The sequence below is a fragment of the Dermacentor silvarum genome, chromosome 11 (assembly GCF_013339745.2).
Source record: "Dermacentor silvarum isolate Dsil-2018 chromosome 11, BIME_Dsil_1.4, whole genome shotgun sequence".
Lineage (NCBI taxonomy): Eukaryota > Metazoa > Arthropoda > Arachnida > Ixodida > Ixodidae > Dermacentor > Dermacentor silvarum.
Genome location: NC_051164.1, coordinates 77,316,826 through 77,334,229, shown reverse-complemented (window position 1 = coordinate 77,334,229; position 17,404 = coordinate 77,316,826). Strand labels below are relative to the sequence as shown.

The 17,404-nt window shown below is 49.3% G+C and overlaps 1 protein-coding gene across 1 annotated transcript in view; it reads left to right on the top strand.

Annotated features, from left to right (window-relative positions):
• The window catches only part of LOC119433767 (uncharacterized), a 128,092-nt gene that overhangs the window by 11,838 nt on the left and 98,850 nt on the right, over nt 1-17,404 (top strand). The window contains exons 2-3 of the mRNA XM_037701015.2: nt 3,868-3,909; nt 14,165-14,377. Coding sequence (XP_037556943.1) covers nt 3,868-3,909; nt 14,165-14,377 — 255 coding nt within the window. The remainder of the gene's footprint in view (nt 1-3,867; nt 3,910-14,164; nt 14,378-17,404) is intronic.

Here is a 17,404-nt window from a genome sequence, read left to right as displayed (position 1 = left end):
CACCGTTGTCTTTTGCGCGTGGCGCTATACAGTATAGCATGCTGTGACGGCTTCGCGACTAGCAAAATGGGACGGTGCTAATGGTTATACTCGCGGGACACGTTTGAATTGAGCGCCAAAAGTATGTCTCTCTCGTAGCTTGTAAAACTGACTTTTTTCGGTGACTTAGCACGAAGTCGTGCTCTGACGACGACGTTTTCACGAGGGAACGTAGGCATGTAATTTCATTCATAGCAAAAAAAAAAAAGAAAAAAAAAGGAAAAAAACGGGCGTGCAGGAAAAAAAAAATACTTCCATCACAGCGGACGTTTCCCACAGGAGGGCGTTACCACCTCACGTGACCAGCATATGATCGGAGTAATCTCCACGCGCCTTATCAAAATACAGAACAACATTATCAGGCCTTCCTGCAAGTGGCGAGGTCCACACCTAAAGAGTGTACTTTACACCGGGGACGAGGTTACAGAGTACTGTAACGAGGCTTTTACGTTTGATAGCGCTGCAAGCTTTGGAGCGTGAGGACGCATTGTCACGTGGTATGTTGCAAATTTTGCCGGCTTTCTATTTTTGTCGGGAAAAAAGGACCACAGAAAACTTGTGGCATATTCGAGCCGTCGTCGTCTCAGACCGCTGCCTAGTCTCTTCTTTTCTTTTTTTTTTCTTTAAGCGAAGCTCTCTTAGTGATCCCTCCAAGACTCTCCTGATCGTGAATACTGCTTGTCTTGCCAAACAGCCACGTGCTTCACGCCCTGTCGCTGTATCTTGAATATTTGAACTGTAGTTGGCCATACACACAGTTAGTGCACTTGACTGCACATCGAGACTGGGGATGGAACGCACCCGGTGGTGTTGTACACCCGTGAACAAAAAGCATATACGGACCACAGGGTCGCCGGAAAAAAAAAACAATTTTATTTCTTCGTAGTTAACACGCATGAACTGAAATTGACGAGTGCTCATGGAAAGTTCCCAACACCCAAGGGAGAAAAATAAATCAGCTTTATCGCGCATTCCCTGGTCCGTTTGCACTTTTGCTCACGGCTGTACGTGTTTCGTGCCCGTCTCAACAGCGCCGTCAAGTGCATTCGTCCCTTTGCCCGCTCGCGCGTGAGCGCACGCGCGTTTGTGTTTGTTTGTGTTTGTGTTTCCGTGTACGGGTGCTTATGCGCGCGCGCGCCAGTTTCCATAACGCTGGAAGCGTAGGATTGAAACGTGGAAAAATACCTTACTCCCCTGTGTTTCGCGTCGTACCTCTCTCGGCATGCATCTTTCGTTTGCATTCTTCAACCTCGACATACGTGACGTCACCTTCGTCCCGGTGACGTCACTGCGTCGGCTTCTCGCGTTGTGCATTAATTCGCACGAACGGCTGTTTACATTTCGGCTTGGATTGCGAACAGTGTGGAGCGTAAACGAAAAACAATGGATCGCATTTAAAGTTGCGATCGGTTAACGTGGATAAACATGAACACCACCAAAAAAAAAAAAAAACATCGCGTGAGATTACCCGTTGCATACATGATAAATACAGTTGTAGGCGTCGCATTTAGTTTTATAGCATTTAAGTATAACCGCTTCACGAACGCTTCGCTCCACACAAATTCCGTCATGTGCGTGGATCCGCATATATTTTTTTCTATATTATTTTAGAAGGCCACTGCAGCGTAAGAAATGTCAATAAAACTACGACCAGGTGGAATGAAGCCCGGATAAGAAGAGTGAAAAAAGTTGTGTTGTTGCGCACTGGCGGCAACATCTTGTGCCTTCCAAAAAGAACATCCCGCGTGCAGCTAACAACGTCGCCCTTTAGAGGTGCAAGTTAGGTCACGTTGGTAGGTGACTCTTCTGCAGAAGCAAGTCGGTCACTGCTACTGAAGTGGTTTTGGTACGCTAGGAAGTCACATAACGGCATATAGAACGGATGCCGACGTCACGTGATCACATCATTTAAATACTGACTCGACATTTCCGACTTTTCATTTTTTTTAACAGCTGAGTTGTTGAAGCCGGAGGTTGGCCCGTATAGCTTAGGCGAGAAACTGCGCCTGGCGATGACGTCACCGCGCGTTGCCTAGCAACCACTTGGCACAGCTGCGCCTGGCTTCGCCGCCGCTCCGCACCGACGATCTGTTACGACCACAAACCTGCTCCAAGGTCGATTTCCATAGGTCGCGAAGCTTCGGGCGAAAAGCGGTTCATAACGAATTGTCACCGACATCAGCAAGGGTGGTTATGGGAGCAGCGATTGAAGCGCGACTATGTTTGGAGGGAACAAACATTGGGAAAGGAAAAAGCGTTTTATAATTAAAGAGAGACACAGATATTCATTCAACGAAAATAAAGTTCCTAATCAATTTTATATGCGCATGGCGAGAAAAAAGTGACAATTCTATTTTACTTTATCATTATCAATAAATACCTTTTTTTCAGCGCCCACCGTAAGAGCGCCCATCGATAGCGGCGGGCGTTCACGCCGCAATCACTTGCAATGCAATGCAGCTCTTGGAGTGCGTGGAATGGCGCTCTCGTAAAGTTCGCCTGTTACATTACGCCCCCCTCACATGTTGTGTTGCTTTGTTTATCGACGTTTGTCTAAATTTGGTGACGCGGGTAGTTTCATTGTTTCTTAACCTGTTCAGTCAAAAGCAGTAAGTTGCAACCGCCAGATAATTGTTTAATTTAGTTGTTTTCGTGCGACAGCTCTGGCCGACGGGCTTGGCGTCTGACGAAAGAACGAGCACTCTACGCCCAAAGCGTTCGTCTACCTCCAGCGAAAGTATGTTTAGTGCAGGGATGCGATTTCGACACCCGTACGGCAGACCTTTTCCTGCCTCGCTTTCCGTGCTGAAAGCTCGGAACGCCTACCAAGTCGTATGGCGGGGAATTTGAATATACAGCTGTATGGGCGAAACAAATTTCGCCCCTTTGAGAACAAAATGACGTCACTTCTGTTTTCAACGTATATGACGTCACATTATTTTTTTTCCGCCGTAAGTGTTCCCTCCTCACACAGATGGCGCTAAGCCCCATGAACCGCCGATGAACCGCCATGTTTTGAACGTATGGGCTTCTATGGAAGCTTCGCTACCAGGTATATATCTACCTTGCCTGCTCCGTCTAGCCATGACGTCACTTCGCGTCGCCTAGCAACCGCGTGTGCCTCGCTTCGCCTAGACTTGTCAACACTTCTCCAGTCAGCGTCTTGAAGCGCGTCGTGCGGCCAAGCGAGAATCTGCGCGTCGCCGGCGAGCCGATCCGGAATACCGTGCCGAAGCGGCAGCCGAGAAGGGGCGTCGTCGAGTCGAAGATCCCGACTTTCGAGAACGAGAGCACGAGAGTCTGCGTTTGAGTATCCAGCGTCGTCGGGATAGCGACCCTGGCTGTAGCTTGGTCGATCACAAGCTGCGCTGTTTGCTCCAGCCTTGCACAACTAGTGCAAGCTGCGATAATATATATATATTGCTTCAAGAGAAGGTCACTGAACTTGATAATCTAGAGAAATATACTGATAAGTCTCACAGCGCCCTTAATGTTTCACTCTATTAGCCTTTCTATGAATCAATTGCGGTTCTATTACCTAGAGGTGTACGTGCCACGACGTCATGACACGGAATGTGGTCACGTGGGAGGAAAACATTGTGACGTTGTCGCCCTCGCTCCTGCTCGCCCGGTGGTCTGTTACGCTGGTACGTACATCGGGCCACGCAACGAGCAGCAGAGTGGCCGGAGTGAGTGCCGAAACGGTGCAACGAAATTTTCCTCCTCCCACGTGACCGCCTTACGTATCATGACGCCATAACTCAGATTGAACAGCCACTATGGAGGAAACAGGGCTAACCTTTCGTCGTCTTTTTGTCTCTCAAACAGAACTCGATCACTTCCGCTACCCACGTCCTGCACGACAGCATGGTAAGTTTCGTTCCGCGTTTGTTCCACGTTTTACTGCTTTCTTCAGAATGGCGAAAATGTCACTCACGCTATGGTCGTATTCTCGATCGATCCCTTTTGCCTATATGGATTTCAGTGAGTGTTCGCGGACTGAGTGAGGGGGAGCGTGGCGAAAGGAATGGCGGATCTCCCAATCAGCGTTACTTTCACGCGGCATAGTTTTCGAATGCATTAACAAGATGTCCAGCCAAGACCACGCCCGGAGCGCCCAGAAGCGGCGCTGCAGTAACAGGAGACCAACGCCGACAAATCCCTGCAGTTCAAAAGCGCGAAGTGGAGGGGCATCATGCCCGCCGTGAGCATGCCGCAGCATGTGAACGCGAGGCCGACGCAAGGCGACAACGCCGACGAGACCCTGAAGTTCTAGCCGGTGCGGCTCACGGTCATCGAGTTCTTCGGTCCATGTGTGTGTGCGCGCGCACGGGATGCCACGCGTGTTTACTTATCCAGCTTATGTTTACTCTAATTCACACTGCCACTGAAGCTACGAGTCTTATCTCGTGTAATATGCTATCATGTTGCTATCGCATTAATTGTTACGCCCTTATGGCGAAATTGTGATTTTTTTAGTATCTGTCAATATAATTTTACAACGGGCTGAATTTTTACAGATGACATCTAGCACAGAAGCCTCACACTTTTATAACCATTACGCCGCGGATGCTTTTCTACCATAACGCAGTGCCTCATAATCGGATCGTAGTTTTGACATGTTAAATCCCGGAAATTATTTCAAATTATTGAACACGTCATCATACTTCAAAATCTGGGCCGATCCCGGAGAGCACAGTAAAGAAAATTTCAATTCGACGGTCCTCCTACACCCCTGACGTGAGTAGTGACACGATGAAGTGCGGGGCGCAGCGACTCTGCCCCTTTCTCAACCCCAACCAGGGTGTCGGAGCGAAATGTTTTTTCGTTCTGGTTTTAGTTTCGTTCCACTGAAAAAAAGGTCCGTTCCGGTTGTGCTCCGGAACGAAAAAAGAATGCTCCGTGATGGTTCATTACGGTTTTGGTTCGCATGCAAAAATTATTTAAGCAGTATCCCTGCCTGAGATACGCGTTTACGCGGACCCCTGAGACACGCGCTAATGCGGATTTTGACTGACGTCGGTTCTTTCGGATTGCCGACTTTCCCCTTGAACCGAAAACCGATCATGACGACCATGCCCTTTGCTGGCTCTCGTTGCTGAAGGATCCTACAGGAAGGCTTGGCCGCTGGGCGTTACGACTACAGGAGTACACCTTTGACGTGCTCTACAAATCTGGCCGGATGCACCAAAATGCTGACTGTTTATCCCGCTACCCTGTCGACCCGCCCGACACCGCCGAACGTGGTACCGGTGACTTCGTCATGGCTATTGCAGATCTGGCCAATATACGCACTGAACAGCAAAGTGACGACACGTTACGATCTATAATTGACCGCCTCCATTCTCGTCAGCCCGACCCATCGCTTCGTCTGTTTGAGCTTCACGACGACATTCTTTACCGTCGTAGTACCACTCCCGACGGCCCAGAGCTTCTGCTTGTTCTCCCCAAGCATCTTCGTGCTACTGTTCTCCAAGAACTCCACGATGCTCCGACCGCTGGCCATCTTGGCGTATCCCGCACATACGATCGCGTGCGGCGCCGATTTTTCTGGCCTGGTCTGTACCGATCTGTTCGACGCTACGTTGCTGCGTGTGACCTTTGTCAGCGACGTAAACGGCCCTCAGGGTTGCCTGCAGGCCTCCTGCATCCTATTGACATACCCCAGGAGCCATTCTACCGCGTCGCTCTCGACCTCCTCAGTCCATTCCCTTCGTCTACTTCAGGGAACAAGTGGATCGCAGTTGCGACCGACTACGCCACGCGTTTTGCCATCTCGCGAGCTTTGCCGACTTGTTGCGCCACTAACGTCGCCGATTTCCTCCTTCATGACGTCATCCTTCGTCATGGTGCTCCTCGGCAACTGCTCACAGACCGAGGCCGCTACTTCTTGTCGAAAGTTGTCGATGACCTCCTTCGTTTCTGTTCTGTGGAGCACAAGCTCACTACTGCGTACCACCCGCAGACCAACGGGCTCACCGAAAGGCTGAACCGCACCTTAACCGATATGCTGTCGATGTACGTGTCTGACGATCATCGGGACTGGGACAGCGCTTTGCCATACGTCACGTTTGCGTACAACTCCTCCCGTCACGACACCGCCGGCTTTTCGCCGTTTTACCTCCTGTATGCGCACCACCCTGCATTGTCCTTTTGACACGCTCCTACCTGCTGTTCTACAACATACCGGACCTTACAAGGTTTTACGGCAACTTAATTAGTGACGTGAACTATGAAATCACCCCACTGAACAGTTCTTCGCCATCTACCCTGCCATATCGTGACGTCGTGCACGTATCCCGACTGAAGCCGTACTTTTCCGTCGCCTCCTCGTGTAATTAGTCTGCGCCGAGACGGCGCTCAGCCCGCTGGGGCGGTTAGATGTTACGGGCCGCCTCCTTGCATTAAGGAAGAAGACGACAATCGCCGGGAAACGCTGCGTGTGTTGAGCCATCTTGGCCATCTCTGCCAACAGTCCCTGTACATAAATACTGTCCCTTTTTTATCTATTTGACGCCCCGTCACAATATTTCGGTTTCACTCCGAAACAAAATAACGCATAACGTTTCGGTTACGTTTTCGTTCCGGTGAAAAATATCGTTTTATGGCGATATCAATTATATGGACACTCCAAGCGGATTTCTGCCGTCGCCGTGAGGTTCCGTATAAAGTCCAAGGGTGCTTTCACTGAACATTGGATTACTGCGGTCCGCATAAGGGTTGTGCGCTTACTGTCACGAATTTCAGCATGCCAGAAACAGAGGCACGACGCAAACAAATTAAAGAAACATTTATCTCAAGAAACGATTTTAACTAAGGAAAACGAAGACCAAAATAATATCACGTATCATAACCCTTATACTCGCACGAAAGGCTTGAAGAACTAGCTATATACATAAAATACATATACAGCGAGTCGAACCTGGATATATCGAATCTGAAGGGGATCACAAAAAAGTTCTATATATAGGTAATTCAATATATAAAATAAAAATTCTTTGCCAAAATTTTCAAGTAGATTTTATTGCTGCTAGTTATACAAAATAATTCGTTATATGTGGCTTCGATATATCCTGGTTGGACTGTACTGTATAAACTATAAATATTATATACTACACTGTTATACGATACTATACTATACTATACTACCATACTATACTATATACTGTTCTTCAGTTCGGTTAAACAAGTAACAAGTAGTCACTAGGAATCGAACATTGTCACCGTCACCAGTAGTGGAGGACGTCAACCTGCGTGGTTCTGGCGTGGGGTGGGCGTCGACCTCTGTTGCGAGTGACGAGGTTGTGGTCCTCTGCCGAGACCGGCGTGGCACAGGACGTGGTCTTGGCCAGTCGGGCGTTGTGCCGCTGACGTGGCCAGGCGGTTGCCTCCGGGCAGTGGCCGGTCACGGATCGCGGGGCCTGGACCGGGCCCGTGGAGCGATGCCGCAGCGACGTGTAGTCGGGGCTTCGAGAGTCCATCTAGTGGACAATCCATTTCGGTTGTCGCGATTGGCGCCAGCTGCACGAGGGAGAAGGAGACTGGCTCGCTCGTGCAGCTTGAGCTGATCGCGACAGCCGAGACTTGCAGAATACCCCTCCTGCTCGGCGCGGCAGCAGCAGCGAGCGAAGTAACCTTCATGCGGCGTCTCGCTTCAACGCGAACGAAGCGTTGAAAGCACAGCGCATACGAAGCTACCAACACTCGGCGCACTTTGTCCACATCGCAGATTGCTTTGAAGATATGGGCGCCAACGCTGCCTAAGCCTCAGTTTCACCTTGGCTGAGCTTGAAAGTCAGATTTACGGAACCAGACGTTTTCTGGGTTTGTGCCTGGAGTAGAGCTCTCGCTCTAAAAGATTATACGAGTCTAAAAAAGAAGCACTATGTAGATGTAGAGCCTAGATTGTAGTGGCACATACCTGTTATAGGGAATTATCGGCCTTCGCCTCCTTTTTATTCATCTTCTCTCGTGCTTCACGTGTCCAAAAGATGCTTCATTTCGCCCACCTGCGTCGTCGTCGTCTTCACACAGCATCTTCGCGCCTTTTTTTTTTTCGCCGCACGTGTTTAGCCTATCATTCGTGACACTTCTTTCTGGGGTTTTACGCGCCAAAACCAGTTCTGATCATGAGGCGTGCCGTAGTGGAGGGCTCCGGATTAATTTTGGCCACCTGGGGTTTTTAACGTGCACTACAACGTAAGCACACGGGCAATTGCGATAGCAATTATATGGACACTCAAAAGCAGATTTCTGCCGTCGGCGTCGCCGTCGCCATCGCCGTCGCCGTGAGGTTCCGTATGACGTCAATGGAGATGAAATCGTCGCCGCGCGCCGAACGCTGTATGTGCGAGTGAAAGGGCGCGAGAGACGCGCGCTTTCACGGGGAGTGAACGCACGGCGGAGAACAAACGCGCGTTCTGCGCTGTGCTCCCTTAAGGGCTGCAGAGGTAGGCGTCTCTTTCCTCCTTTACAATCACCATATATGTACAGCAAACGTGCCTTCTTCCGACGCGCGAAAGGCCGTGGGAGAGGGGGGGGGGAGAGGGAGGGAAGGGAGGCGACGTTTAGCTGCGGCACCAAGTGCCTATCTATATAAGAGGCTTCGGCAACAGTCACCAACGCCGCACGCATCTTGAGCGAACGCGGGCAAGACGCCGACGGCGTCGACAACAGTTCTGCGTGTTGCCGGTGCTGCTGCATGTCCAAGTTTATACAGCTGATAAAGCTGCTATCATTACTCCGTATAGCTCTCTACAAATTTGCTATCGCAATTGATGCTTCGCCTTTCAGGTGAAACTGCGACTTTTTGCATTTCGCCTCCATCGAAATGCGGCCGCCGCCGCCGGGATTCGATCCCGCGACCTCGTGCTCAAACAGCGCAACGCCTTAGCTGACTGAGCCACCGCGGCGGTTCGACGATCACGTACGTGTGTTTCTCCGGGAGTGTATTTTTTCTTTCTTTTACTCTTTTCAGATAAGTAAATGAATGTAGTTTCGTTCTACTTTCAATACGAGCTTTTTTTTTTTCTTTTCACCCATCTTTCTTCGCTGCGCCGGCATATGAAAACATCACGAGTCATCGTCTACGTGTTTACGTTTCTGAGTCACTAGCCACAGACAACACCAGGAGGCATGAAGACTGAAAGAAACAAACAAAAGAAGTGAAATACAGGAAATGAAAAGAAGAGGTTGCACAAAGCCCAGCCGAGCAGAAGTATGTCGGAAGACGGTGTACGACGCGCGGCTTACTGCGAGTTATAGATATATAACGATGACGCAGTAGCAAGCGAATAATAATAAAGAAACACTGGAGTTAGAGAAGAGGTCCCCTGTACTTGGGAACCCTATAGATCGCTTCGATAGTTGGAACACGCTGAAACGACAAATCCGGACCGGAATCTGCTGGTAAACACACGAAGAAGAGCCGTGTGTATACCTGCAGCGGTGCTCGACACCGCGCGCCGTCGCTCGCTGAAGAGGGCGACACAGTGGAGAGATGGGTACTTGAACTGGGACAGTGTTCTAAAAAAGTTACGGACGGCGGAAACAAACCGAAAGATGAGCTCTTGAGCTCTGCGACAGTGGCAAGAAGTTGTCTTCGCTTGAAAAATAGAGAGAAACAACTAGGGGGAACAGAAAGAAGTGAATGCTGGAAGCTGGCTGTTCAATCAGTTGCAGAAAGAATTTAGCTTTTTCTCGTTGTTCTACGCTATAACCGAGAACAGTCAGGTTCGCGCGTAGAAAGCTCACGTTTTAAGGTTTAAAGCTTCGAATTGTATTTTCTTGCCGTCACGAAACGGAAATGCTTGATTCTTTTACGCGGACGATGAAAGGGGAAATGAAAGAGCAAAAAAAAAAAAAAAAAAAAACTGCGCAGGAGATTACGAAGCAGTATTCTGAAAAAGGGGCGCGCGGTGCCATCTGTTAGCCTGCCCGTACATTTCAAAATTGACGTTCGCACTGAGGAGTCCTCAAGCATACCGTATTTTCAACGCACTCGATGTCGCATTTCATACTATATAGCAAGGTTGTCAAAGCTCATCATTATATATAAGGGCCGCAAGAGCACGGCGCGTGGCTGTCTACGGCGAAGTACTTGCTCCGTAAAAGCCATGCAACTCTCAGCGACCAAGCGTGCAGGGTTGGCATTCACGCGCAAATCAATGTCACAATATCCCATCGTTGTCGACGGAACGGTGCTCCCACCACAGATTTCTTGGTGCTATTATAGACCGTAATCTTTCTTGGACAAAACATGTTACTCCGCTTAGGGCTACAGCATGCCTGTGCTACCTAACATGGGGTCATCTTGTATGTCCACGCTGGAGAGCCTTCAGGAACAAGCACTGCGGATATGCCTTGGCTTGCAACGCTGCACGTCAACTAAGAGCACAATAGCGGAAGCACGGGCTTAACCTATCGACGTATACAAGTCCTGTGAACCTGTGCGCACCTATCTTCGCCTGCTCACCAGACACTCACACCATCCTCTCTCAACACTTCCCAGAACCAACCTTGATTGTGATTTTTCTGAAGCAATTGTATGCCACGCAAGTATTATACCTGCAAGGTTCCAGGCCACCAACATCCCCCAGACGCCTCCCTGGACATTACCCAGATCATTAGTGAGGCTTCAAGTACCCGGAATTACGAAGAAATCCCACATGCTTTCCGTTGACTTGAAGCAGCTCACCACGTCCCATATATTTACATTATATAGCGGGACTGTACAAGTATATGCCGGTGGTTCGATCACACCATCTATCACAACGGTTGCAATTGTTATACTGCAAATTGGAATTAATCGGCGATTTCAATTGGACCACAAATCGACATCTGCGGCTGCGGAACTGACGGCAATACGGTAGGCTGTCCGTCTTAGGAGAACGCAGACACCTCATAAATGGACGGTGTTCTGCAATGCCAAATCAGCGCTGCAGGTGCTAAAATGCCTTTTTTTTTAAGAAAAAAAAAACCGTATTACCTGCTCGTGCTGGAAATCGCCGGACTTCATCCCAATGCCCAGTGATCACATTTCAATGGGTGCCTAGTCATTCTGGTGTGATTGGCAATGAACTCGCTGACAGTGAGGCAAGATCGGCATTTTCTTCCTGTGATGAAGTACGGATTGTCTACTCACGACCTGTGCACCAACTCCGCGATGAAGTCACTCATGCAGAACCTTACAAAGGCACACAGAGCCTGTGCTGACAACATCCACAGACGCCTACATATGATCGACGCAGACGGTAAATTCTGTTTGCCCCCAAAAGTTACGCGGAGCAAAGCGTCATTGCTACACAGGATTCGGCTGGGCGTTGCTTTCGCCCATCGCTACGCACACCTCATCGGCCAGTCGAACAGCCCGGATTGCGAACACTGCCAGACGCCTAAAATGCTGGAACACATATTGTGCGATTGCCCAGCATATATGATGGAGCGAAGGACGTTAGTAGGTTCCCTAGCCAGCGTTTGCTGGCTATCACTGTCGGAGGACGCTATTTTCGGTCCATGTCAGACACTGCAACTTCAATGCGGCAAACTACAGCGCTGTTGAAGTTTCCGCAGGACATGAAGCTAGACGGGTGGCTGTAGTAGGGCCACCGTCTAATGTACATAAGCCTTCACCACTCCTCTTATCACCACTCCTCTATCAGTAAAATCTACCTTGAACAAATTGGCGCATGTGTTTCAACATTCTTGCGTTTTCAAAAAAAAAAAAATTTCTTCCTCGCGCATGTATGCAAATCCGAGCGACTCGTATGCATCAGATGGCGAAGCTGTATGAGGCATGTCTGTTCCAACGCCCTTATAGGAAGTCCTACGCTCGAAATTAATTTGCACCCTTAGGGCTACACATGGATGTAAATTGGTCTATAACTCGGACTCTCACAGCCGTAATGGTGTATGGGTGTTAGTTATAGACCAATTTACACCACCATATGCACCCTTAAAGGTGTATATTATTTACACTGTTTAAGAGTCTGCAGGGTTTGCAACTGCCCGAAATACACCAAATGCTTTGAAAGTGTTTCACTATATCCGGTGGAATTTCTTCGCTATACACGAGCCTTTTCAGACGCTTTAACTGCATTCGGTCTTTGCACTTCGTTATAGTATCCGCCGTAACCGCCGCGCTTTCTTGCATGTTGCACCGGCTCTGCCGTTTCTGGCTGCGTGCTCCGCCGGACTGTTCATACAGGGTGTTTCATGTAACTTGAGCGAAACTTTAAAATATATACAAATGGCCACGTAGCTGGACAGAACCAAGGTAATGTTTGCCGTCGCTTGGAGATGCTGAGATTACTTTTTGCATACCGCCAAATTAAATAATTAGTCCTAATTAATTAATCAACTTCTCCAATATTACAAGTAGATGAAAAGAGTCAATGAGGAAATTGTAGAGCAACATGAAAAATTCGTCGGCCCATCCACTCCGTCAAGATGGCTAACCAGCGAAGCTGAAACGTGCGGCCCCGGTGTTTATCACTGGGTTAATCCCGAGGGTTCATTAAAGTATTTCTCAATTATGAAGTTACACACGCGTTCGGCTGCGACGGAGAGAATGACGTCACTGACGGTATGCCCGCAGTCTGCCGTTGTCGATTGCGTTCGATGTCTCGAGTCTGCTCGGTGTCGTAGGTTTAGCAGCATTCGCCCGCCATTGCCGCTTGCGATTCTCCGAAATTAAATTGCTTCAAAATTAAATCTGTTCATTACGTAAGACAATGAATGGCTCATACTCCCTTAAGCAATACGTGCTACATAAAAGTGTTTTTCCGAGTGTGAAAGAAATCCGCAAATACACGTAAGGTGCCTCGAGTTGCCAGTCACGCGGCAGTTTTGCGTGTATTCGCTGGCTTCTTTCACTCTCGGAAAAACGCTTTATGTAGCAAGTATTGAACAACAGAAAGCTATATCGAGAGTTTCTCATGTTGCTCGACAATTTTCTCATTGACACTTTTCATCTGACTATAATAATTGAGAAGTTGAATAATTAAGTATAATTATCTGATTACGAGGAATGCAAAAAATAACCTGCGTAACTCCAAGTGACGGCAAACAACATTACCTTGGTTCTGTCCAGCTACGTAGCATTTGCATAGTTTTAAAGTTTGGCCCAAGTAAAGTGAAACACCCTGTACATAGTAGAGATGCGTCCTCGGTTTGTTGTTGTCGTCGTCCTCCTCCAAAGTGTTCGTGACGCATAGTCACAAGTGGGGTATTCGCCATGCATCGGGTGGCTAACCGAAACGGAAGAGGAAATCGGAATTAACAATTTGTAAGCCGCAACTTAGAAATATAATTATAAGGTTCGGAATAAGTAAGGTAAAAACACAAATACGGAAGATAACATGCCCCCAGCAACCTCTTCTTTTGTCACCTCCGCGAATTCCCTTCAATCTGTTCTCTACACGGAATTAAATTTCGTTTTTTTTTAAATTTCAAACCTAGTTTCTGCAACCGTCTCTGACGGAGCTATAAGAATGTTCATTACGTCGGCAACTCTGTCTGTGAATCTTCTCCCTTTTCCCGGTTCACGGTAGCCAACCGGGCTCAGCCCTGGTGAATCTGCCTGCCTTTCATTGATTCTTTTTTATCTCTATCTCTCTCTTTCGCTGTGAGAAGCAGCACTAGTCTCCAGATATTCGTAAAATAGCTGTCGAAAATTGCCACAATGCCACAAGGCAGAGACACGCCTTGACAATCAGCCCTTTCGTCACTCGTAATAACACTTCTAAGTATTCATTTTTGTACAGGACAATTACCGATTGGAATAACCTTACTAATGAAGTTGTTTCACAACCATCCTTAAACCTTTTTGCCGCACACCTCGAGTAGTGACTTGAACGTAGTGCTGAGTATATAATGTGTTCTTATGCTTGTTTCCTGTGGACCACTGTGTTGCATTGACATAGTGTATATACTTCCATTTTCTGTATTTCTTTTAGCGTTTGCCAATTTGTAAAACCCAACAAAATGTAAATCCACTCTGCTGAAACCCCAAGTGAGGGTTGCAGTATTTACAAACAAATAAATAAAATTGCCACAATGGCGTCGCACCTTTGCCCAACTCATGCTCTCATTTTTTTCTTTAAATCCTCTTTCCCTCTCGACGCAGTGTCACTACTGGGAGGCATTCGACCGAGCCGGTCGAGCGTCGTGTCCGCGCGGTGCGTGAATCCGCGGCTCTACTTCCGCAACGGTTTCACGAAGCTGCGGTTCCGAGGTCGCGTCGTCAAGTACACCTGCCGGCCGGGGTACTCTCTGTTCGGCGACTCGGTGTCAACCTGCAACGCCGGACGATGGGACCGACCCGTTCCCGTATGCGCAGGTATGTTCGTTGTTGTTTCCTTTTGCGTTGTGGGCTTAATTAACCGCTAAATTGAAATTTTGCTTCACACAGGCTCTATCTAACTTGTGCGTTGGATCTGCGTTATCTTTTAACAGCGGAGCTGTTTAAGCTCTTGGTCGCGCCGCGTTGTGCGAACAAAAACTGCTCCTGGCGATGACGTCACCGCGCGCTGCCTAGCAACCACCTCGCGGATTGGTGTGTGCTTAGCCTCATCTCCTTGCCGTGCACATGTAGCCTTGACATGGGACGTTAAGTAGAGGGAAGGAGAGCATGCGCGCGGCGCGGGCTATGCTCGGGAGAGAGAAAGAGAAAATGAGAACGAGAGAGAGAGAAAGAAAGTGTAGCAGCACCAACGAGGCAACGCTCAGAGCTGCATGCCGACGCCCATCCGCATTTCCCCATTTTCCCACGTTCGCACCGAACGCGTGCGGTGTCCGTGACTGCAGCAGGCGCCTCTGGCGGCGCCTCGGCAGGTTTCGACCAGCCACGCCCCGGCAGGTGAGGAGGCGCAGCTTGGCCGTGACGTCACCCGGGAAGATAAAGGTCGGAGCCGCCGCGATGGCGACAGAACCCTCGTTGACTCTGTGGCGAGTACATGTAGCCTTGACATGGGACGACCAACGAAGATCCAGATACCCGAAGAAGCTGCTCATATTGAAACACGTCGCGCGGCCAAGCGAGAATCTGCGTGTCGGCGGCGAGCCGATTCGAAATACCGTGCCTAGCAGCACTTATCATTTCCTAGCAAAACTCGGCCAAGCGTAGTAAAACCTGGAAGAAGCTAAGTCGATCACCAGCTCCGTTGTTTACTCTGGCCTTGCACCACTAGTGCAAGCTGCCCACATTTTTTTCTTTGTAAATGCTTCGCTCTAACAGTACAAGAAAGAAAAGTCGTCTGTTCTTTCTTAGCCCATGCGTGTTGTTTCGCAGTTTTAAAATTGGAGACCCAAGTGGCTTGAGGACTTAAGAAAATTGCGGCCGCTAGTGCGCAAGCGCACAACCCAAGCCAGTCTTGGGCTCTTGCGTTCGCGTTGACCCAATACCCAAAACTCGAAAACTAGTGTGGGTCCCCAAGCCGTGTTGGGTCTTAAAACAGCATACTTAATTCGTAGTACTAAACAAAGCGATTACGTTTAGTACATTTTATTGTTTGCCCCTTTTTTGCTCAAAAAGGCATTCTGTTCGTTTTCACTTGTAAGAAAGACATCTGCCCTTTTTTGCTTTCAAGCATCTTTTTATTTTCCCCACTGCGGCGTCGCGACTTTACAATTGCTAGTAGGTACAGTGGGGAGACTTCCGCTTAACACGTGTTGTCATGGTAATCGTGGAGCTCCTAGGTGCCTAGCGACATAACGCTTAGGGACTCTTGAGGCACTGGTCTGCGGGGCCGCACGTCGTCTGCTAGTTACTGAGCGGGCTCTCTTATCTCCGGGACGCGTGTTTCTAGTTGCGCCCACGCTCAGCGCTCGACCGCTGGGGCCGCCATGCGCCGCTCGCGTGTACCATGTTTCTAGGTACTTTCTTTCGCTGAGGGCGCTCGAACGCAATCATATGGTTCGCATGAATACATGCTCTGGAAGCGTGGCTATGTATGGCCGCCTAGTGGTTACGACGCTCGTTTTGAGACCGCGGGGTCGAGTCCCGCTCTGGCTAGAAATTTTTTAGATGCGAAGCAGCTTATGGCGGGGGCTTTGTCTGTCCCTCCTGCGTCCCGCGGCGTCCCACACCCTCACAGCGCAAGCGCGTCCCCTCCCCCGCTCTTCTCCTACGGTCCCCCTTTCTCTCCTCTAGGAATCCGGAGCGGCGCGCACGACAGGTGATGCGACAGCTGCATACTCCGCTGGGGGCGCCACGGTAGTTCCGCGGTATGAAAATGACGGATCGCGCGCGCCTCATTCTCTCTCCTCTGCAGCGCCGCGATGAGCGCTCGGGCGGCTGCCGCGAAACCATCTCCCGCTCAAGCTAACCATCTCCCCGCTGCTTCACATTCACACATGGTTCTATTTAGCGGGAGATGGAGTATTTCTTTTCTTGGTATCAACCTTTTCTTTTTTTCCACTCTGTTATTTGGCGGTGCGGTAGGTTGAGCCCCGGTGCCGCGGCGGAAGCCGCGGTGCTGGGTGCCGACGCGAAGCGGCGGTCGTTGGGGTATTGCGGAGTGCAGCGTAGCAACACCCCAAATAAAGAAAAATATTGCTCGAGTCAGGTAGACTGCTCCCTCCTTGATAGTGAGATTATATTAGGATCATCAAAACAGTGAGGCGTTCATTTAGGAATACCATCGCTTCTCTCTCGCACCCGCTTGTCCTCGCGCCTGCGGACAAACTACTGGCGGTCCCTCCAAAGACCGTCTCGTGCCAGACCAGTGCCTCAAAAGTCCCTAAGCGATTATGTCCCTAGGCACCTAGGAGCTCCACCGGAAGTCCCCCCGCTGTACCTACTAGCAATTGTAAAGTCGCTGCGGGCGTCCCGAGCGCTCCACCTAACGCTGTCTGCGCTTCACGCAATTCTCAAACTCTGCTGCTCCTCTAAACCCAAGAGCGGCCCACTCTACGCGGCTTGGGTACCCAGATCCTTGGGTTGCAATATATGTGCCCCAATGTGATCAGTTTAGAAAGTTAACTATCAAAATTTAGCTTTTTAGTCAACTATGCGTTTCGATTCCTTTTGCGAGCGTTGTCCGCGTCTTCAAGTGGACCAGAGGAGCGGAATTGCGCTGTTAGGAGAATATGTCGTATGATAGAGAATATGTCGTATACCCGGCCGTAAACCGCCGCGTTTCTTGTTTGTTTGCGAAATTTATCCAGGAGCCAGCGACATCGCAGCGGTGTCGCTAATACTGGATTTCTGTCCTATGTCATCGCCATAATTGAGTATTATAATTTTCCGAGATGCATGCGACTATGTGCCTCTACATTCGGGTTTCGAAACACGCTCACGCAAAGCATGATAAAATGAACGATATAAGTATATTACGGGCACTGTACTAAAGGTACTGAACAGGCG